The sequence below is a fragment of the Rhinoraja longicauda genome, chromosome 27 (assembly GCF_053455715.1).
Source record: "Rhinoraja longicauda isolate Sanriku21f chromosome 27, sRhiLon1.1, whole genome shotgun sequence".
Lineage (NCBI taxonomy): Eukaryota > Metazoa > Chordata > Chondrichthyes > Rajiformes > Arhynchobatidae > Rhinoraja > Rhinoraja longicauda.
The window spans coordinates 4,822,159-4,845,016 of record NC_135979.1 but is presented as its reverse complement, the minus strand read 5'-3'; the positions used below and the strand labels follow the sequence as shown (position 1 = coordinate 4,845,016).

At 42.5% G+C, this 22,858-nt stretch overlaps 1 protein-coding gene across 2 annotated transcripts in view; it reads left to right on the top strand.

Annotated features, from left to right (window-relative positions):
* themis2 (thymocyte selection associated family member 2) overlaps positions 1-22,858 on the top strand; it is a 47,519-nt gene that overhangs the window by 3,308 nt on the left and 21,353 nt on the right. For both annotated transcript variants that reach the window (XR_013548981.1, XM_078423125.1), the window contains exons 2-4: positions 10,356-10,496; positions 15,069-15,506; positions 16,957-18,077. Coding sequence is in view for 1 of the 2 variants with exons in the window: in XM_078423125.1 (XP_078279251.1) it covers positions 10,356-10,496; positions 15,069-15,506; positions 16,957-18,077 (1,700 nt within the window). In the remaining variant the exon portion in view is untranslated. The remainder of the gene's footprint in view (positions 1-10,355; positions 10,497-15,068; positions 15,507-16,956; positions 18,078-22,858) is intronic.

Sequence of the window (22,858 nt, the reverse complement as noted above, 5' to 3'; positions counted from 1 at the left end):
CTTATAATTGACTTTAGAAAAACCAGTGGAGATTACGACCCACTCTACATCAATGGGGTCTGTGTGGAAAGGGTACCAGCTTTCAGGTTCCTGGGTACGCACATCGCAGAGGATCTTACCTGGTCTACCAACACCATCACCACAGTAAAGAAGGCACAGCAGAGACTCCACTTCCTGAGGATCCTCAGGAAAACCAACCTGCAGGAGAAGCTCATGTTGTCCTTCTATCGCTGCTCCATCGAGAGTGTGCTGGCATACTGTATAACCACATGGTATGCCAGCTGCTCAGAAAAGGACAGGAAGGCCCTTCAGAGGGTCATCACGACGGCCCAGAAGATCATCGGCTGCTCACTGCCCTCCCTGGAGCACCTGTTCAGCCTACGCTGCCTCAGTAGAGCAGGCAAAATAATAAAAGATCCATCCCACCCCAGCCACCGTCTGTTTGTTCATCTGCCCTCTGGTCGACGTTTCAGGTCGATCAAATCCCGAACAAACAGACTTAAGAACAGTTTTTACCCCAGGGCCATACAAGAACTGAACACTACCTTTGCACTAGGCAACACCGTTAAAAAATCTTGTACTTAATATAATTGTATTTAATTGTATTTATGTATTTATTTGTTTTTGCATTTATTGCATATATGTTTGTACGCACCGTCAGGATTGGCTATTTTTTAAATTTCGTTGTACTCGTTGCAATGACAATAAATGAATATTATATGTGTTTGATGTGTTTGTCGAAGGAGAGGGCTTGATCAAAGATGATTCCAAGATTCCGGATGTGAGGTGAGGTGGATACTGGGAGACCATCAATGTTGAGGATGAAGTTTTGGGTGGATTTGGTGAGCGTTTTTGGACCAATGATGATGATTTCAGATTTGTTGCAATTGAGTTTGAGGAAATTTGATTGAAGCCAAAATTTTATTTCAGTGATGCAGTTTGTCAGTGTAGAGTGTGTGGTGGGGGAGATTGACTTGGTGGAGATGAGGAGCTGGATATCATCGGCGAAGCAGTGGAAGTTGAGACCATGACGGCGGATTAATTGACCAAGGGGGAACAGGAAGAGGATGAAGAGGAGGGGGCCAAGGACTGAGCCTTGGGGGACACCTTGGGGGAGGGGAGCGGTGGGGGATTTATAGTTGTTAATGGAGATGAACTGGTGTCTGTCAGAGAGGTAAGATTTGAACCAGGATAGGGCTGTGCCGGTGATGTTAAGGGAGGTTTCAAGTCGGGTGAGGAGAATGGAGTGATTTATGGTGTCAAAGGCGGCGCTGAGGTCAAGTAGGATGAGGATGTTGAGGTTGCCAGCGTCGGAGGAGAGGAGAATGTCGTTTGTGATTTTGTGTCGTTTGTGATTATAATTTGCATAATATAATCCTCATCTTCATTTTTAAGTAAATGTATTGTAGCAGATTCTGAACTAAACTGGGTCTGGGTTTGAAAGCACCTTGATTTTTAAATGTTATTCTTATTTACAAAACTCTTTACATGCTCGCTGTTCCTTGCCGTGTGATCTCCACCAGCCCCAAACCCTTTATAATCTCTGCACTACTCCAATCTGGCACACCCCTGATTATCATTGTTTAATCCTGTCTGCATCTGCCAAGGCCCCAAGATCTGGAATTTCTTCTCCTACCTCACCTACTTTTAGCTTAGTTTATTGTCAGGTGTATCGAGATACAGTGAAAAACTTCTGTTGCATGCTAACCAATCAGTGGAAGGACTATGCATGATCGAACCATCCACAGTGTACAGATACATGATAAATGGAATTACGTTTAGTGCAAGATAAAGTCCAGTAAAGTCTGATTACAGATAGCCCGAGTGTCTCCAATGAGGTAGATTGTAGCTCAGGACTGCTTTCGAGTTGTTGATAGAATGGTTCGGTTAGACAATAGACAATAGGTGCAGGAGTAGGCCATTCGGCCCTTCGAGCCAGCACCGCCATTCAATGTGATCATGGCTGATCGTTCTCTAGTTACCTGGTTGCAGCTGGGAAGAAACTGTCCCTGAATCTAGAGGTGTGCATTTTCACACTTCTGTATCTCTTGCCTGATGGGAGAGGAGAGAAGAGGGAGTGACTGGTTTGAAACTGATCCTTGATTATGCTGGTGGCCTTGCTGAGGCAGTGTGAACTGCAAATAGAGTCAATGGAAGGGAGGTTGGTTTGTGTGATGGTTTTCGCTGCGTCCACAATTCTACTTTTTCTGTTTTTGAAGATACCTCTTAAAAACCTTCTCCTTAGACTGAGCGTGGCTTGCTGAAAAATGTTGCAACACTCTTGCCCTTACAATGTTTTACTATGCTACATACAACTGTGATATAAATGCAAGTTGAATCATTGAAAGACACAGCATGGAAATAAACCCTTCGGCCCACCGAGTCCACGTCAACCATCAGTCCATTAACACTAGTTATGTGTTATCCCACTTTCTCATCCACTCCCTACGCACTCAGGGCTATTTACTGAGGCCAATTTGCCTATAAACTTGCATGTCTTGGGGATGTGAGAGGAAACCCATGTGGTCACAAGGAGAATATGCAAAATCCACACAAACAGCACCCGAGGTCAGGACTGAACCCAGGTCTTTGGCGCAGCTCGACTAGCTTTGGCACTGTGCCACCTTGTGTCATTGTTCTTACTTTATTATACCTGGTCTAGGCACACAGAGGTGGGTGAGTTCTGTTCCTGACCATGACAGAGTGACATTGTAGGCAGGGCACCTGTCCTATAAGCTCCAGCAACCAGGCTATGATTCTAATCTGTGCAGTTTGTGTATGTTTTCACTGGGACCAAGTGCTCTGGTCTCCTTCCACATCCCAAAGTCAAGCTGATTGTTAAATTAGTTGGATATTGGAAATTACCCTTAGTTTAGGTTGCCATGGCAGAATCAGGTGTTGTTAATGGGCATTCCTGTTTCCTTTTTGGGTGAAACATTGAATACAAATCTCAGCTGGGGATAAAAGAGCTCGTTATGCTCTTTTGAAGAGGAACAGGAGAGTTTTCCCTGGTCTTTTGGGAAATATATGTCCCTCAATCAACGGTATAAACAAAAATGTTGCCTTTATTTTATTTTCTTATACAAGCGACTAGGCTTGTATACACTGGAATTTAGAAGGATGAGAGGAGATCTTATCGAAACGTATAGGATTGTTAAGGGGTTGGACACGTTAGAGGCAGGAAACATGTTCCCAATGTTGGGGGAGTCCAGAACAAGGGGCCACAGTTTAAGAATAAGGGGTAGGCCATTTAGAACTGAGATGAGGTAAAACTTTTTCCGTCAGAGAGTTGTGAATCTGTGGAATTCTCTACCTCAGAAGGCAGTGGAGGCCAATTCTCTGAATGCATTCAAGAGAGAGCTAGATAGAGCTCTTAAGGATAGCGGAGTCAGGGGGTATGGGGAGAAGGCAGGAACGGGGTACTGATTGAGAATGATCAGCCATGATCACATTGAATGGCGGTGCTGGCTCGAAGTGCCGAATGGCCTCCTCCTGCACCTACTGTCTATTGTCTATTGTCTATTGTCTATTGTCTATTAACTATTATTCCAGGTCTCTGTCTTACTTGACATTGTCTTGTCTTACATAACCATTGCCCTATCATATCTTAAAATCCAACCTGAAAAGGGTGAACATATCTTCGGGATTTTTAAGTGTATTTAAACACAAATTGAGCAGCAATCAAAATGTTGGGCAATATAATGGAATCAGAAAGAGGTTATCATAACACAGTTTGCATGCTTTCTGGTAAGAAAATGATTACTAATTGTGATCATTTAGACACAATGGAGATCTCAAACTTTGATCCAGTGCAGAGTCACAATGCCCATCATCAAAATAGAATGCCTGTTTTTAGAATAAGTTATAACACTCCAGAATCTCTGAGTGACCCCCATCTCCAGCTTCATGTGCACGTTCAATTTCCTTGACCTTATTACAAATGAGAAAGGAAATTGCTGGAAATGGTCAACTGATCAAAGAGCAGATTTGGAAAGCTGATTGATCTGAAACATGAACTTGATTTCTCTCTTCCCAGATGCTGCTTGACGGCTGAGTCTTTCCACCATTGTCTGCTTTATTTTCAGGTACCCAGTGGCTTCGTCTTGGCAGCGATGGCTTCAACAGTCCAATGCATTAACACATGAAACTTTCCATTTATTTTCTCCCCGCCATTAAGTTCCTTAAAAAAACATATCTTTGACCAGAATTTTGGTAACGGCGCTAATATCCCCTTATGTAGCTCAACAACAATTAGGAACTATTTCCTACCTGTTTTAAATATTTTCCAAGCAAATGCAACAAAATAACATTTCTTGAAATAAAGAAATGTTTAGTTCCCCTTTTTTTTGTTTCAATTACGCTTCAGAGTACCAGCAACTTACGAGAAGTTATTTGCAGTGTGACAAAAATAAGTCTGGTATTTTCACAGATGAGGTCAATGTGAAGTAAAACAAACCAAAAACTTGATGCTACCAATATCAGGCAAATAACATTGGAGTTGGTGGTAATACTTAATGCATTTTTCTTCAAAGAAACAATAAAGAATAGTTTATGCCAATGTTTTTTTACTTGCATTTGGTTTATGTTCTCAATGGCTGCACTTTCAAACTCATTTATTTGGCCTTTTAGTAACACAAAATTGGTCAGGTTCGCAAGTCAATGCTATTGTGAGGATGATCGTAAGTAGATTAGGGTGGATCATCTAATTCAACACTTCATCTATTCTATCTTGCATGAGAAATGTTGTACTCTGCTGGTATGATGCCAACACTCATAAATGTAAGTGGGAAAAATGCCATTAGAGTCATAGACAGCGTGGAAACAGGCCCTTCGGTCCAACTTGCCCACACCAGCCAACATGGCCCAGCTACACTGTGATGGTCTGGGCTGCGTCCACCTGTGTAATGAACATCGTCCTACTCCTTCAACATTCCAAATTGATCACTCCTTTTGTGAATCCCTAGTACACTCATCCATCCCAAATAATTACTCCCCATCTAATGTATTTTCCCATGCAACCACAGGGGTTGCAACTCCAGTCTCTTTACCCCTCTTCTTCCAAATGAGGACCTGAACAATCTTTCCAGATGATACAGTAATTCACTTGCACTTCTTCCAATCGAGTGTGTTGCAAATGGTGCTCATAATGTAGACATTGAAGAAACTAAATTGAATGATCGCTCTGCAGAGAATTTGTGTAAACCAGCAGATTGACTCATATTCTGCTTGGGTAGCTTACAACCCAATGGTAGGAAAACTTTTCATCTCAAGCCTTTGTCCACCCATCTGCCAGTCAAATCCCCCTTACCCTTGTCCACCGATCACTTGCCAGGCTTTGTCCATCCCCCAGCTCTTTTTCCGTTTCTCCTCCTCACTGCGATCAGTCCGGACGAGAGTCCCAACCTATCAATTCCGATCACGGATGCTGCCTGACTCGTAAAGTTACTCAAGATTCCAGCATCTGCAGTTCCTTGAGTCTCTCTCTTCCTCAGGTGTAACAAAAGGTCTTGGATCTGAAAGGATGATTGCTTGGCCTGTTGATGATTTCCAGCATTTTCTCTTTTTATTTAATTGTAGTTATCTATTTTCCTTTCCCTTTGTGACCAATACGCTTCTTACATTGTGCAAGACGAGAGACAGCCAACAAAACCATAAACCGCCAGAGAGAACAAAGATGGACCTGACTGGGGGGGGGGGGGGGGGGGGGGGGGGGGGGGGGGGGAGGAGGGGCGCCGAGAGGACAAAGAAGGACTATTGGGGATAGACACAAAAAGCTGGAGTAACTCAGCGGGACATGCAGCATCTCTGGAGAGAAGGAACGGGTGACGTTTCGGGTCGAAACCCTTCTTCAGATCCATCTCGACCCGAAATGTCACCCGTTCCTTCGAGTCAGCACCACCATTCATTGTGATCATGGCTGATCATCTACAATCAGTAACCTGTGCCTGACTTCCCCCCATATCCCTTGATTCCACTAGCCCCTAGAGCTCTATCTAACTCTCTTTAAAATTCATCGTGAATTGGCCTCCACTGCCTTTTGTGGCAGAGAATTCCACAAATTCACAACTCTCTGGGTGAAAAAGTTTCTTCTGACCTCAGTTTTAAATGGCCTCCCCTTTATTCTTAGACTGTGGCCCCTGGTTCTGCATGAGTTGTTAGTTCCAGTAGATGTTCATTAAAAGGCTGTACAGAAATATAAAAAATAGTCATGGAATTGAGCGTTTCATTAGATTGGTTCCCTTAAATGTTCTAGCTGGTCAAGTGGCAGTGTGAGTCTTTTATGGCAGTATCAAAACTCTAGCTCACGATAACACGCTCAAAGTTCTCAATTAGAGGATTTGCTTTCCAAGTCTCTGTTCTGAGACACGAGAATGAAAAATTCCAGACGACACTCCAGGGCAGTATTGAGGGATTAGTGTGCTGAAATTGGTGTCATTTCAAGTTTAATCACTAAACAGGACTTTCCCCAAGGCAGATCAGAAGAATCGCTGAGATGTGTAGGAAAGAACTGCAGATGCTGGTTTAAATCGAAGGTAGACACAAAATGCTGGAGTAACTCAGCGGGACAGGCAGCATCTCTGGAGAGAAGGAGTGGGTGGTGTTTTGGGCCGAGACTGCTTCTTCAGACTGAGATGTGCTTATCAACATTCATCTCTTACACCACCTTGCAAATCTAAACAACTCTATCATGACACTGTTGCTGTTTATGGGGCTTGCCGTGCTGCGTTTCCTGCATTGCAACATAGGTAACACTTCAAATGTACACTTCAAAACAATAGACAATAGACAATAGACAATAGGTGCAGGAGTAGGCCATTCAGCCCTTCAGGCCAGCACCGCCATTCAATGCGATCATGGCTGATCACTCTCAATCAGTACCCCGTTCCTGCCTTCTCCCCATACCCCCTCACTCCGCTATCCTTAAGAGCTCTATCCAGCTCTCTCTTGAAAGCATCCAACAAACTGGCCTCCACTGCCTTCTGAGGCAGAGAATTCCACACCTTCACCACTCTCTGACTGAAAAAGTTCTTCCTCATCTCCGTTCTAAATGGCCTACCCCTTATTCTTAAACTGTGGCCCCTTGTTCTGGACTCCCCCAACATTGGGAACATGTTTCCTGCCTCTAATGTGTCCAATCCCCTAATTATCTTATATGTTTCAATAAGATCCCCCCTCATCCTTCTAAATTCCAGTGTATACAAGCCCAATCGCTCCAGCCTTTCAACATACGACAGTCCCGCCATTCCGGGAATTAACCTAGTGAACCTACGCTGCACGCCCTCCATAGCAAGAATATCCTTCCTCAAATTTGGAGACCAAAACTGCACACAGTACTCCAGGTGCGGTCTCACCAGGGCCCGGTACAACTGTAGAAGGACCTCTTTGCTCCTATACTCAACTCCTCTTGTTATGAAGGCCAACATTCCATTGGCTTTCTTCACTGCCTGCTGTACCTGCATGCTTCCTTTCATTGACTGATGCACTAGGACACCCAGATCTCGTTGAACTCCCCCTCCTCCTAACTTGACACCATTCAGATAATAATCTGCCTTTCTATTCTTACTTCCAAAGTGAATAACCTCACACTTATCTACATTAAACTGCATCTGCCATGTATCCGCCCACTCACACAACCTGTCCAAGTAACCCTGTCCAAGTAAGATGCCTTATTGCATCTTCCTCACAATTCACACTACCCCCCAGCTTAGTATCATCTGCAAATTTGCTAATGGTACTTTTAATCCCTTCGTCTAAGTCATTAATGTATATCGTAAATAGCTGGGGTCCCAGCACCGAACCTTGCGGTTCCCCGCTGGTCACTGCCTGCCATTCCGAAAGATGTTAACAAAGATGTTAACAAAACCCGCACGGCTTTAATTTTACTATTATACATCTCATTTTACATCTCATGTATCAAGCAGGCAGGCACCAAATTAGCTCTGGGTATGAATTTGATTTAGGCTTATTATTGTCACATGTGCCGAGGTACAGTGAAAAGCTTTGTTTTCCAGTCAGATTTGATAATACTATATACAATTACAATCAAATCAAACTCAAGTATTGTAGGTAGAGAAGGATACAGAGTGCAGAATATAGTTCTCAGCATTGGAACTTTTGGGGTAACTACCTCTACCGAGCCTGCCTGCTGGATGGATCTTCCCAAAACCTAGACCCTGTGATGTTGTGAATATTGATTGGGGACGATCAGCCATGATCACAATGAATGGCGGTGCTGGCTCGAAGGGCCAAATGGCCTCCTCCTGCACCTATTTTCTATGTTTCTACGTTTTACACGTTATCTGTCCTGCTTACCAATGTCTCATGACTGACCCAGCAGATGCACCCAGTAAGAATAGAGAACTGCATTGTTCTGATTACTTGATAAATCTGCATGAAATGCTGAGGAATAGTTTCAGTGAAAGTCCCTGCAACTAAATAGGGTCAGGAAGATACAAAAGCAAGGTAAAAAGGTTTAAATTCTTTTCTGTTTGTCTCTTGTCTTTGATGTTCTAGTTCATGATTTACTTTAGACTTTAGAGATACAGCGTTTCCCTTTGGGAATGCCTTACCATCCAAGAGTACTGGAAGGAGGTAATAACAACTTTATCTATTGCCACAAAAGAGAAGCTTCCACTCTGTCCTAAACTTTGTATTTTCGGGTGTTTCCCAGCAAGCTATAAACTTAACAATACAGATAAGAAGCTGGTTATATTTTGTCTGCTTGAAGCTAAACATAAAATTGCTTTGTCATGGAAATCGGTTTATTGACCAAACAAGCAAAGTTGGGCTGATGGATTACTGCAGTGTCTTGCTTTGGAGAAACTTACATATATAGTTAAGGGGAAATACGACACTTCTGAAAAGATTTGGGGCTCGTTTATGAAATTTCTCGAGGAAAAAGATTTTACTGAGGCCTTGTAGTGAACTGCTGACTGTCTTTATTTTCATTGTGATTATTGTCTGGTTAGGTTATTTAAAGGTGGGAGCAGTTTTTATATATATATACTATATAACATGTACTATAGCAGAAACGTGCCTTACTTTCTTTATATTTAAAGTGCCTTTAGGTGCCTAAAAGTGACTTTGCTGTTGATGTGCACAGTCATGTTATGTTATTTTACGTTATGTTAAATGTTTTTGTATGCTATTTGAAAAAGCAATAAAAATCATATATTTTTTTAAAGAGATACAGCGTGGAAACAGGCCCTTTGGCCCACAGAGTCGGCACCGACCAATGATCTCCCCGCACACAAGCACTATCCTACACACCAATTTACAACTTACAGAAGCCAATTAACCTTTATGTCTTTGGAAGGTGGGAGGAAACCTGAGCACCCAGAGAAAACCCATGTGGTCACAGAGGGAATGTACAAACTCCGTACAGAGAGCGCCAGTAGTCAGGATCAAACCCACGTCTCTCTTGCTGTAAGGCAGCAACTCTACTGCTGCGCCACTGTGCCACCCACCGATTTCTGAATGTAATATTGAAGTAAATAGACATGAAATCACAAATAAGCACAGGATTTTGTGATATGGTTGCTCATGAATGTGGACATCGCTGAAAATGTGGTGAATTTTGGCCATTTCTACTTGTTCCAAGCTGAGGTGGCTTAGTGGCGCTCTGGAGTCACCTGTAGGTGATGATCAGTAAGCATGAGAGATTTCCTTCCTTGAAGATCATTAGTAAATGGTGGCGCAGCGGTAGAGTTGCTGCCTTACAGCGAATGCAGCGCCGGAGATTCAGGTTCGATCCTGACTAAGGGTGTCGACTGTTCGATCCTGACTAAGGGAGTTTGTACGTTCTCCCCGTGACCTGCGTGGGTTTTCTCCGAGATCTTCGGTTTCCTCCCACACTCCAAAGACGTACAGGTATGTAGGTTAATTGGCTGGGCAAATGTAAAAATTGTCCCTAGTGGGTATAGGATAGTGTTAATGTGCGGGGATCGCTGGGCGGCGCGGACCCGGTGGGCCGAAGGGCCTGTTTCCGCACTGCATCTCTAAATCTAAAAAATCTAAAAATCTAAAAAAACAGCTGGGGTTTTATGACATTCATAAGTGCCATAGCTTTATGACTGTTCTTACCATCTTTTTTCTATTTACATAGATTTAAATTTCCCAGCAGGAATTTGAACATGTACAAAAATGGCTGGTCCAATATAATTCACAATCTAAATGAACCACTCAAAGTGCAGTTTGAGTCGATGTCGGACCTTGGCTTCGCTCGCAAGTCAGAATGTTCTTCCAGTTGTGTTTGTGAGAGAAACAGTCTACGAATGATATGCAATATCTGAAATGCTTCTAATTGTGTCACATATGCAACAGTAAATTTTTAAAGTGCTCTTTATCTTTCACAGGATCAGTCTATGAAATATCAGGGAATGAGTGCTGTTTGTCAACAGGAGAATTTATTAAAATAATTCACATCGAGCTGCAGAATGTTGTCTGCGAAAATCTGGACAATAATTCCACATTCGACCTCCCACAAGACTACCCAGGTACTTTTATCCTTAATAACAGGACAGCATGATAATTCCATTTCATTACTTTATCAATATGGTAAAACTTCTGATAATCCACTATCCATTCAGAAATAGCAATGGTTCAGTAATCTTTCTGATTTGCCACGAAGAAGGGTCTTGACCAAAACATCACCGATTCCTTCTCTCCAGAGATGCTGCCTGTCCCGCTGAGTTACTCCAGCATTTTGTGTCTAACTCCAGTTCGCATATTGTCTTTCATCTTATATTCCATTTCCCAAGGTCTCTTTAAACATAAATGGTTCATTGGGAAATTTATTATAATATTATTTTTAAAAGTTAATTAAAACATGTTGTGGTATTAATGTAAATAACGTCTAATTGTCTGGAAAATGAAATAATCTGCCACCAAAGTCCCAAACATGCAGGATTATCAGAGTTTTACTTTATTACTTTTCAATACGTATGATTAAATTGAGTCTTTTCTGGTAACCATATTGTTACATGTATCAAACAGGAAAGTTTTATGTTTGAATTTTCAAAAATTTTTGAATAATAAATTCCTCTCATGTTAGTTTGCTGATTTACCCTGAACACATTGAAATCTCTGGATTATCGCATTAACCCAAAATCAAGCCATACATTAAACAACAATGACACTTGGAACTCATTTTTTCACACAGGATATTGCAATATAGAATATCTTATGGTGAGTCTGGAGTCAAGTCAAGTCAATTTTATTTGTATAGCACATTTAAAAACAACCCACGTTGACCAAAGTGCTGTACATCTGATTAGGTTCCAATGGAAAAAAAATGAAACATACAGTAGCACGCAAACAGTTCACAGCGCCTCCTCAATGAGCCTCAAACGCTAGGGAGTAGAAATAGGTTTTGAGCCTGGACTTAAAGGAGTCGATGGAGGGGGCAGTTCTGATGGGGAGAGGGATGCTGTTCCACAGTCTAGGAGCTGCAACCGCAAAAGCGCGGTCACCCCTGAGCTTAAGCCTAGACCGCGGGATAGTGAGTAGCCCCAAGTCGGCCGACCTGAGGGACCTGGAGTTAGAGAGGGGGGTTAGAAGATTTTTGATGTAGGGGGGGGAGTGTCCATTTAGGGCTTTATACGTGAATAGGAGGAGCTTGAAGTTGATTCTGTACCGTACAGGGAGCCAGTGGAGAGAGGCCAGAATCGGGGTGATGTGGTCCCTTTTACGGGTACCCGTCAGGAGTCTCGCTGCGGCGTTTTGGACCAGTTGCAGGCGGGACAGGGAAGATTGGCTGATCCCAGTGTATAGGGAGTTGCAGTAGTCTAGGCGGGAGGAAATGAAAGCGTGAATGATTTTTTCTGTGTCGTCGAATTGGAGGAAAGGTTTGATTTTAGCTATGGTTCGAAGTTGGAAGAAGCTGGCTTTTACCACAGCGTTGACTTGCTTATCAAATTTTAATGCAGAGTCAAATATCATGCCGAGGTTTTTGACATGCGGTTTGACTAGGCAGGATAGACTTCCAAGACTGCCTGTTATCAATTTGATGGAGTCGGGGGGGGGGCGAATAGGATGATCTCAGACTTGCTCTCATTTAATTGGAGGAAGTTCTGTGCCATTCAACATTTTATGTCCTCAAGGCAGTGTAAGAGGCTGTTTAAATTTGACTGGTTGTTGGGTTTCAGGGGGAGGTAAAGCTGAGTGTCATCGGCATAGCAGTGGAAAGAAATGCCGTGCCTTTGAATGATTTGGCCAAGGGGGAGCATGTATAGAGAGAAGAGAATGGGGCCTAGGATGGAGCCTTGTGGAACTCCGCAGGAGAGGCTAGCTGGAGCAGAGGAATAACTGCCTATGTTGATGGCGAAACTCCTATCTTTGAGGTACGAAGCGAACCAGCTCAGGGCAGTGCCATCAATGCCAACCGCGTACCGGAGACGGTCAATAAGGATGGTGTGGTCCACTGTATCGAACGCTGCGCTGAGGTCGAGAAGGAGCAGGATTGCACAGTCGCCGGTGTCGATGGCGAGAACCAGGTCGTTGTGTACCTTCAACAAGGCAGACTCTGTGCTGCGGTGGGCTCTGAAACCTGACTGGAAACTTTCCAGGATGGTGTTTTGGTGCAGGTAGGGCACTAATTGGTTTAGAATTGCCTTTTCAAGGACTTTTGACAGGAATGGCAGTTTGGAAATGGGTCTGTAGTTGCTAGGCAAGGTGGGGTCCAGGTTAGGTTTTTTCAGTAGGGGCTGGACCACCGCGTGCTTGAAACAGGTTGGAACAGTGCCAGTGGCCAGAGAACTGTTGATAATAGAGAGGATGCTGGGACCGGCTATTGCAATGACATCCTTCAGAAGGGCAGTGGGGGCAGGATCAAGGGGGCAGGTTGCAGGTTTCATAGCGGAGACAAGCTTTGCAAGGGAGGATAGAGTGACGGGTTGGAAGCAGTCCAATTTAGATGAACAGACTAGTGAGACAGCTAGGTCACGGGTGGGAGGGGAAATGTTCATTCTAATGTTCTCAACTTTGTTGGTGAAAAATTTAGCGAATTCTTCGCACTTAGCAGGGGACCCAACTAAGCTGGTACTGGGGGCGGGACATATGACAGAGGTAATTGTTCTAAATAGGACCTTGGAGTTATGAGAGTTTTTGGAAATAAGGTCGGAGAAGTATTGTGCTCTAGCAGACTTTACTGCTTCCTGGTATTTGAGAAGATTGTTTCTCAGAATTTCGAAGGAAATTTGAAGCTTGTCACATTTCCACCTCCTTTCTGATTTTCTGCACTCCCTTCTTAGGGCTTTGGTGGAGTCATTGAGCCACGGCCGACCTTTGGGCTTAGGCTTTTTCATTTTAAGGGGAGCGATAGAATCCAGGATGGAAGAGCAAGTGATATTAAATAAAGAGGCTTGTTCTTTGTTAAAGAAGTTTATTACGGCAGCAATATTCGATTACAAAGTATAACAAACGAATTTACAGACAACCATTAAATCAAACTGTTCGCGTCGAAGTTCTCTTCCCACTGCCTGGTTTTGGGCGCCAAAACCACCACCTGACCTAGCTGGCCAATCCGAGGGTTCGACTCTCAGGACCAATCCCTATGGTCGCTACATGACCCCCCCCCAGAACCCGAGGTACGGAATCTAGCAGGGAGCCGGACTTCGCGACCAGAACGAGTAAGGAGAGGGGCTGCAGGCACCACAGGAGCAGGGGGTCCTGGGTCAGGTGGAATTGCAGGAGGGCGGCCCCGCCGAGGCGGCTGACCGATCAACAATCCCCGCACACTAACACTATCCTACACACACTAGGGACAATTTACAATTTTAGCCAATTAGCCTACAAACCTGCTTGTCTTTGGATTATGCGAGAAAACCGGAGCTCCTGGAGAAAACCCACACAGGTTACTTTGGTTTAGTTTGGAGATACAGTGTGGAAACAAGCCCTTCGGCTTTTATATTTATATCAAGCCAATTAAAGAATTATAGGACATACTTTTAGGAAGGAGATGAGGAGAAATTTCTTTAAGTCAGAGGGTGGCGAATCTGTGGAATTCTTTGCCACAGAAGGCTGTGGAGGCCATCAGTGGATATTTTAAGGCAGAGATAAATAAATTCTTGATTAGTACAGATGTCAGAGATTATGGGGAAAAGGCACGAGAATGGGGTTAGGAGGGATAGATAGATAGATCAGCCATGATTAAATGGTGGAGTAGACTTGATGGGCCAAATGGCCTGATTCTACTCCCATTCCTTATGACCTTATGTTCGTCTCTTGTGTCTTCAGAAAATGGATGGACATCTTTTCATAATTAATTAAAGACTGGGAATGTCCCAGGACTCCTTCCTGCCGAGACATTGATGAGAGAGCAGTGGTAGAAGAGAATGATCACATCCACAACATATCAGGCAAATAGAAGTTGTGGAAGCCCAAACATTTCAATAGTTTTATATGGTAAAAGCATGAAAAAGTCACAAGGTAGAGTAAAAATGAAACAGAAAGCACAACATTGACATCATAGGGAGCAAGAAAAAAGAACCCGTCTCACCCACCACAACTTCCTCTGGGTAGCATGAGGAAATTGGAAAAGACAAATTGCAGCAGGTCCTGGAATAACACAACCGATATAACCTACATGTCACCTAGAGACCCAATGGCAAGTTTGAGCTTTGGAATATGGGAAAGCAGCTTAGTGGACATTTTTCTTCCATACGTTATTTTTCTTTCTTTAACTCACCCCAGCTTCCATATTTCCCACAGTATAACCACATGCAGAGGCTCAAAACTATATTGTCATTGATCCATTAAAATATTGTCATTGACATATAAAATTCTTAAGGGATTGGACAAGCTAGATGCAGGAAAAATGTTCCCAATGTTAGGGGAGTCCAGAACAAGGGGTCACAGTATAAGGATAAGGGGTAGGCCACTTAGGACTGAGATGAGGAAAAACTTTTTCACCCAGAAAGTTGTGAATCTGTAGAACTCTCTGCTACAGAAGGCAGTGGAGGCACTTGTTTAACCCCACTTCCAATGGTTACTTCCAAATCTGTATTGTATTGGAAAACAATATCATCCTGAATAATTGTACATACATGTAATGTCTTTTCTCTTCACAGGGAACTTCATGCTTATTCCTGAAGGATATCCTTATACTTCAATTGAAGAAATTATTCAAGCAAAAGAAATTGAGAAACAGAGCTCAGAAGAAATCACTTTTATGTCCATGACTGATATCATCACTGACCATTATATCATTAGGAAAGGAGAATCCATAACAGTTATTTCAACTGTGGTTCAAGAAGGACAGATGTTTGCAGATTGTATTGTTGATGGCAATTTTGAGCAGCTCCATGTTATGCTTCCATTTGTGTTAAAAGGCCAGTTTAGTGAATGCGAAAATGATAAACTTTATACAGTCAAGGACATAATTGAGTACCAAACTCTGACAAGAAGGAAAGTAATGCTGGCTGAAACTGAAGGAATCAGCACACCCTACAATTTTAAAGGGCCGCTGATCATTTCACCTGTCTATGAAATTCAAGCAATTATGAATTGTAAGTAAGGGTGAATCTTTTACATTTCATGCTGTGTTTTGCATGATTAGCTTGATTAGCTTCTGGGTACTTGAGGATTTCAACTCCTGCTTCTAAACTTTGTTTTAAACTCAACAGTTGTAGAAGAAAATAATAAATATACTTTTACTGCAAAAAATGAGACATTGAAATTAAACTGTCCTGTATTTTGTACTTCTGTAAATCAATGTTTCACATTAACTCCCCTGAATGCTTGGTGAATATTTGTTTAAAAAACATAGGTTTGCCCCAGGTGCTCCAGTGTCCTTCCAAATTGCAAATGGCTGCAGTAAAATATAGTTGGCAAGTAATAGTAATGATGCAGAATCTAAGAGGAATAGGTGGGAATATGAGGAGAATGAAATTGGATTAATAGTGTGAAAAGGTGCTTTATGGTTAGTGTGGACTCAGGGCGGCACGGTAGCGCAGCGGTAGAGTTGCTGCTTTACAGCGAATGCAGCGCCGGAGACTCGGGTTCGATCCTGACTACGGGTGCTGCACTGTAAGGAGTTTGTACGTTCTCCCCGTGACCTGCGTGGGTTTTCTCCGAGATCTTCGGTTTCCTCCCACACTCCAAAGACGTACAGGTATGTAGGTTAATTGGCTGGGTAAATGTAAAAATTGTCCCTAGTGGGTGTAGGATAGTGTTAATGTACGGGGATCACTGGGCGGCACGGACTTGGAGGGCCGAAAAGGCCTGTTTCCGGCTGTATATATATGATATGATATGATATGATAAAGGACCTATTTCCATGAATCGCTATGTGATTTGAAAGTCTATCCTTCATTTGGTATAGATAAACAGTGGAAACAAATATCCCTATTCCCAATCAACACAAGTAAAAATACAGAGACATACTGTATGTATACTGTGTGCATGGTGTCTCAAACTGTTCTACATCCCATTGTGTAATTTTGAAGTATGGCTACTGTTTCTTGGAAACGCTGCAACCAAAGTATGAACTGCAAACCCCAATATTTTACTGACTAGATCCACCTGGTCTAATAATGTTACCCAATGGTAACAGTAGTCCCGAGCAAGGGGGCTAACTCTCTTTCTCATCTCTAAAGTGATGCATGGAATCTTTTACATTTCCTTGAGAAAACTGATGGGGCTTCCATTTGATGCCTCGTCTAAAAGGTCACAATTTCAGAAGTGTGTTGTCTCTCCACTTGCACACCGCATTAGAGAGACACCCTACATGTTTGCACTCAAATCCCTGAAGAATTGAACACCCAACCTTCTGTCTCAGAACTGAATAGAGAGAATAATTAAGTTTTGCATTTGCTTAAAGAGGATTTCATTGCCTAATTAATTCATACTGGATTTAAAGTTTGTTTTCACTATTATTTGAAGGAATAATGCATAGGAGGATTGAGCCTTATACTATCTGAAAGAATACTCATTAATATATCATTATGTTTTTTGCAGTCAGAAAAGAGGCTGTGAAGTTACCCTCAACTTTGGAGGTTGACGTGAGGGACATCACAGAGGAACAGAAAAATGTTATATTCATCCAACCATTGTCACTGACTGATATCTCCAACCAATCTGATCAGATGCTTCCAATAATGGCTAAAATCTTGGATGCCCCAGACCAGCAAGCCCCTTTCACGGCTGAATGGTTTCATTCACTTAGGAAGGGGAGAAATATAATAATTTACAAAAAAGTGGTATTGAAGAAAATCCTTGCGACATCTGTACACAACAAGACTAGTCGCCATTTTTTAATCTCCGAAAATTACAAGGGAACTTTCAGAAGGCGTCCAAGGGAATTTCCAACAGCGTTTGACCTTAGCGAAGCCGTCACCCAAGATGACCCATTGTACTTTGTGGTTACGAGAGACTGCACGTGGAATGAAGATGGACTATCTTCTCTTTGTATTGGGGACCACTTGGTTACGATGTTCAAGACGACTTCTCAAGTGGTCATTGGTGGTGCTTATCAGAATGTGGATGTGCTTGCATGTAGTAAGATCCCAGATGATGATGATGATGATGATGAGGACGAGGAGGGGAAGAAGGATGTGAGTGAGCCGCTTATGCTTCCTCTTTATTTGGAGGGTCATTTTGTAGAAGAAACCCATGATACAAAGAAATACAAAATCTCAGAAATATCTGCTAAGTTCAAATTCCCGTTTCATGTGAAGGTCATATCTAAAGACCATTCATTATCAACTGATTCTTTAACATCCTTCCCAACGATCAAACTGGAGGAGACATTGGAGGTGCCCACTTTAATTGCCAGTTTTCCGGAGAATTCTTCGGAGTGCTTTGCGATTCCAATTGAATGGGTGACCATGACTGTCCAAGTCCTGGAAGACTATGCTGGAGAAGATTGCAGTTCCAAAAGCACTGCCCCTGTCGAGGAGCTGACCAACTTCATGTACTATAACCTGTGGAAAGTTTCTACTTCATCTCATTGTCCTCCACCCCGTCCACCTAAACAACTGAAGGCAGGAACCCTTTCACCAGCTCCTGCCCCAGCTCGAAATCCTTCTCGTCCTCTTGTTCCAGATGCCAAGCATGACAAACTACCTTTGCTTCCCGAGGTAAGGATCTTGTAACAATATTGAGTGCTGCAGACCCTGTGTCAGGCAGCTCATAGTGGCCTTTATTGGTGTCGTACAAATTCACCAGGATGAAGCTGGGGTTATGAGATCAGACTGTTTCACCTTGGCTTCCATACCTACAAATACAAAACATTGACCCAATGAGTCAAATTGCCTCTTCTGCCAGAAACCTCAATGATTCTGATGTTGCCTAACTGAGATGTTTTGATGATTAATGGGGAGAATTGGGGCAGTTCAGTGACTCACACCTTCCTTACTTATCAGATTCTGTCTCTGCAGCCTCTTGTCTCCACTTATTACCTTCCGACGTCCAAGTTTATGTTCACTTTCCCCTACCCCACCTGACCTCTCTTTTGTTCTCTTTCCTTATCTGTCTCCACCAATCACTCACCAGCTACTATCACCCGACTCCACCCCTCGGCTTCACCTCCCCTTCAATTCCCTCCAAACCTGGTTCTACCTCTAGCCTGCCATCATTTGTCCCACCCCTCCCTCTCACCTCTTTATACCACCTATCCCCATGATCTGTGTGGGGTTTTCTCCAAGATCTTCGGTTTCCTCCCACACTCCAAAGATGTACAGGTATGTAAGTTAATAGGTTTGGTATAAATGTAAAATTGTCCCTGGTGTGTGTAGGGTAGTGTTAGTGTGTGAGGGATCGCTGGTCGATGTGGACTCAGTGGGTCGAGGGGCCTGTTTCCGCACTCTCTCTCTAAATTAAATTAAGCTATCTCCCCTCTACACTCTCAGTCCTGATACAGGTTCTCAACTACCCCTTGGCCTCCACAGATGCTGCTTGTCCTGTTGGGTTCCACCAGCAGTTTGTTGTTTGCTGCATGTGATTAAGTTCTGGTTTAAAATTATTGCATAGTATTAAATATGCCCACAGAATTTCTAGCACACAGCCTAGTCACTGTCATTTTGCTGTTCATAGGAGTTAACCATATGTGTTGTGATACTCAAAAGCATTTCAATGCTTGTACAGCACTTTCGGATGTCTTGAGATCATGAAAGGTTTCATATAAGTTCAAGGGCCCCCTTTTTATATGTAAAAGAGCTTGTGGAAATAGGAGGTATTTATTCACAAAATGCTGGAGTAACTCAGCAGGTCAGGCAGCATCCCAGGAGAGAAGGAATGGGTGAAGTTTCGGGTCGAGACCCTTCTCCAGTCTGAAGAAGGGTCTCGACCCGAAACGTCACCCATTCCTTCTCTCCCGAGATGCTGCCTGACCTGCTGAGTTACTCCAGCATTTTGTGAATAAATACCTTCGATTTGTACCACCAGCATCTGCAGTTATTTTCTCACACTACTTGTGGAAATAGGAAATGGTTCTTAGCATGAAATAACCTTTTGGAAGAAAGAGAAAGGTTTTTACACAATTGTTTTTTCATCTCTATTATTTGTAGAGCAAGGGCAGGATCTTATGTTACATTTCATGATTAATCTATGGCAACTTAAAAAAAAATTTTTTGCTCTCAACTGATTAGAGTGGCTTTCATTTCAGAAAAAAAACATAGGTGCCAGTTGGTTGTTTCCGTAGTAACAGTGCAGGTCGTTCTTGAGTTCTCCTGTGTCTCTGATAGAGATTGTTAACAGGTGGATTTCAAGGATTCTTTCATCCGGAGGTAAAATTAGAGAATATTTCTCGGATACCAAAAAATGTGATTCATTTATTCCATATTTTTCACATGACATAGCTAGAGGTAGTTTGGCTTATCAAGTCCTCACTGGCTCTCAGAACATCTCCGTGGGTTCCATTCCCCCCAATTGCTTCTCTGTAAACTGTATCACATGTCCATTAATTTTACCCTGACTCACAACACTCCTGGGACAATTTACAATAATGAATTAACCTATCAACCAGCATGGTTTTGGAATAAACCATTGCAAGTGGAACGCTGGGCAAAATCACAGGAACAACATTAATATATCACATGAATCGCACCTGGATCATTGGAACTCTGAGGCAGCAGCACCACCTGCAATCCCACAATATCATCCTCTGATTTCTATTGCCCATAGACCACCTATATAATAAGCTTACAATCAATTCTATCAGCTATAACAAAATAACACTGAGTATTAGAATGAGATGAAAAAATAAACTTGTCCTCTTTAAAGACTGCAAGGTAGAAATGTGTTCTTATCCATGCTAAACACGCCAGGTAACATCACGTGGGCGCAAAGTATATTCTGAAATTCAGCTCTAATTAGTTCAATGAAACAATTTTTTTACAGTAGAGTTCATTGCAAACATGTTAGTTCATTTCTTGTGTAACAATGAACTTACCTCATCTTGAGTGAAGCATGAACAATGTTAGACAGACCATTCCCCGAGAATATTGCATTCAAGATTGATTGCCTATCTTTGTGGATAACTTGGGAGCTCCTTAGAAAACTATAGCTCGGTTGATTCCAAGCCTAAAGATCCATAGTTATCACGATATAGGATTAGAATGTTTGGACTCTCAGGCCTTTGAAAAGATGCAGTCTTCAGGATATTTCTGAAAAGTTCATAAATAATTAAGGAAGTTGATTGGGTCCATCTGGAAAGACAATTTGAATCAATGGGCCATACTCGCAAACAAAGAAGCTGCAGTGAGCAAAGGTTGGGTCACCATGAACTTGCTTAACTGTAACATATACTGTGGACAGCAGTAGATGAGACCAAGTGAATTTGGGAAGTCACTGTGTAAACAATATTAAGAATAGGAATGAACTCACAAATCTTAACACAATCCAGGAGTGTCCAGTGTTTCCACAGGACCTTGTTTGTGGATGAGCTGTGCTGGGGGCTGAATCTCTGTAACTTTTAAAGGGAGCTAGATCAGTCTTGCTGAAGGGCACAGCAACAAATTCCGGTAGCAAAAGACAAATTGCTGGAGGAACTCAGTGGGCCAGGCAGAATTGTTGGAGGGAAATGGACAGATGATGTTTTGGATTGGGAACCTTCTTCAGACTGGAGTAGGGGATAGAAAACTGGAAAAGCGATGGGAGTGGGGCAAAGCCTGTTAAGTAAAAGTCTAATAAACCTGGTAAGTTTGATAGGAAGGAACTGCAGATGCTGGTTTAAACCGAAGATAGACACTAAGTGCTGGGATAACTCAGCGGGACAGGCAGCATCTCTGGAAAGAAAATCCATTCCTTCTATCCTGAGATGCTACCTGTCCCGTTGAGTTACTCCAGCATTTTGTGTCTACCTTGTGTCTATCTTAAGTAAGGTTGATACATGAGGGAAGCAATTGACAGATGGGTGGAGATAGCATCAAAAGCTAGATGAAAAAAGAGTCAAAAGGGTGTCAGTTAAGGAAAAAAGAGGTGCGGTGAAATATAAAGCCAGATGGTAGCAGATGGGTAGAAGGGGACAAGGGGAAGGGGAAAGAAAGGATAAAAAGAAACGCGGGACAAGGGGATGGAATGGACCTTAGAGGGGGAAAAGGAGCGGGGTGAATGGGATGGTGGGAGAGAGGGATGGGTGTGCAATGGGGGTGTGCAAAGGGGTGCAGAGGAGAGTGGAGACACGAGGGTCTTTATTTTTGGTACATTGCACAAACGTTATCATTTTTGAAGACAAATGGTTTTATGGACACCTGTCTATGTTGTTTCTTATGACAGACACTAAATGCAGGAGTAACACAGCGGGATAGGCAATTCCAGAGATGCTGCCTGTCCCACTGAATTACTTCAGCAGTTTTGTGTCTATCTTTGGTGTAAACCGGCATCTGCAGTTCCTTCCTACACATATGTTGTTTCTTATATTGGTTTCAATTTTCAGAATTAGTACCTAAGGAAATTGTCACTGATTCAAACTGCATTGTTCTCTGAATGTTATCCTTCGGTTTCCTCTTTAAAGTTTACGTTGTTTTATTTTAATTATGTGTGGTCATTTTTTTAGACTGACTTCTGCAAATTAATATTCCTGCATATTAGCACAACGTAGTCACTTGTTCAGTTAAGACACGGCAAATAAAAATGTACTCCTAGTGACAAAGTTATTAAGAACTATTAACATAAAACATTGCTGATAACTGCCTGCCTTCTTGTGCAAATATGTTTGGCATTGGAAAAACATTCGAGCTTTAGAAAAATATTGACATTTTCACAAAATATGGCCATTTTTCAGAAGCTATGTTTCACTATCAGATGACACTGTCAGCTACACTCTCCCATTAGGCAAGAGGTGCAGAAGTGTGGAAATGCACACTGATTCAGGGATAGTTTCTTCCCAGTTGTTATCAGGCAACTGAACCATCCTATCAACAACTAGAGAGTGGTCCTGACCTATCATCTACCTCATTGGAGACCCTTGGATGATCTTTAATCGGACTTTAATGGACTTTGTCTTTCACTAAACATTATTCCCTTTGTCCTGTATTTGTACACCATTGACAGCTCGATTGGAATCACGTATAGTCTTTCCGCTGACTGGATAGTATGCAACAGAATGTTTATCAATGTACCTTGGTCCATGTGACAATAAACTGAACTAAACAACAAACTAGATAAAATCCTGTTTTACAGGATTTCAACAGAGTGTCATGGAAACTTGGAATGATTTTAAAGTGCCTCTATTAAAGTGCCTCTGATTTTAAAGTGCCTCTGTTAGATTGATTTACTAACAGTTCAAAGATATTTGACATCAGCAAGCTGTCAAAAGGCAAGAGCACCTAAGAGACCAAACCTCAGGATCGTTGCCAGAAGCCTGTTTGCCATTAAGTTCTTCACACTTGTAGTAGTTAGTGCAGTAGGCAGGTGAGAT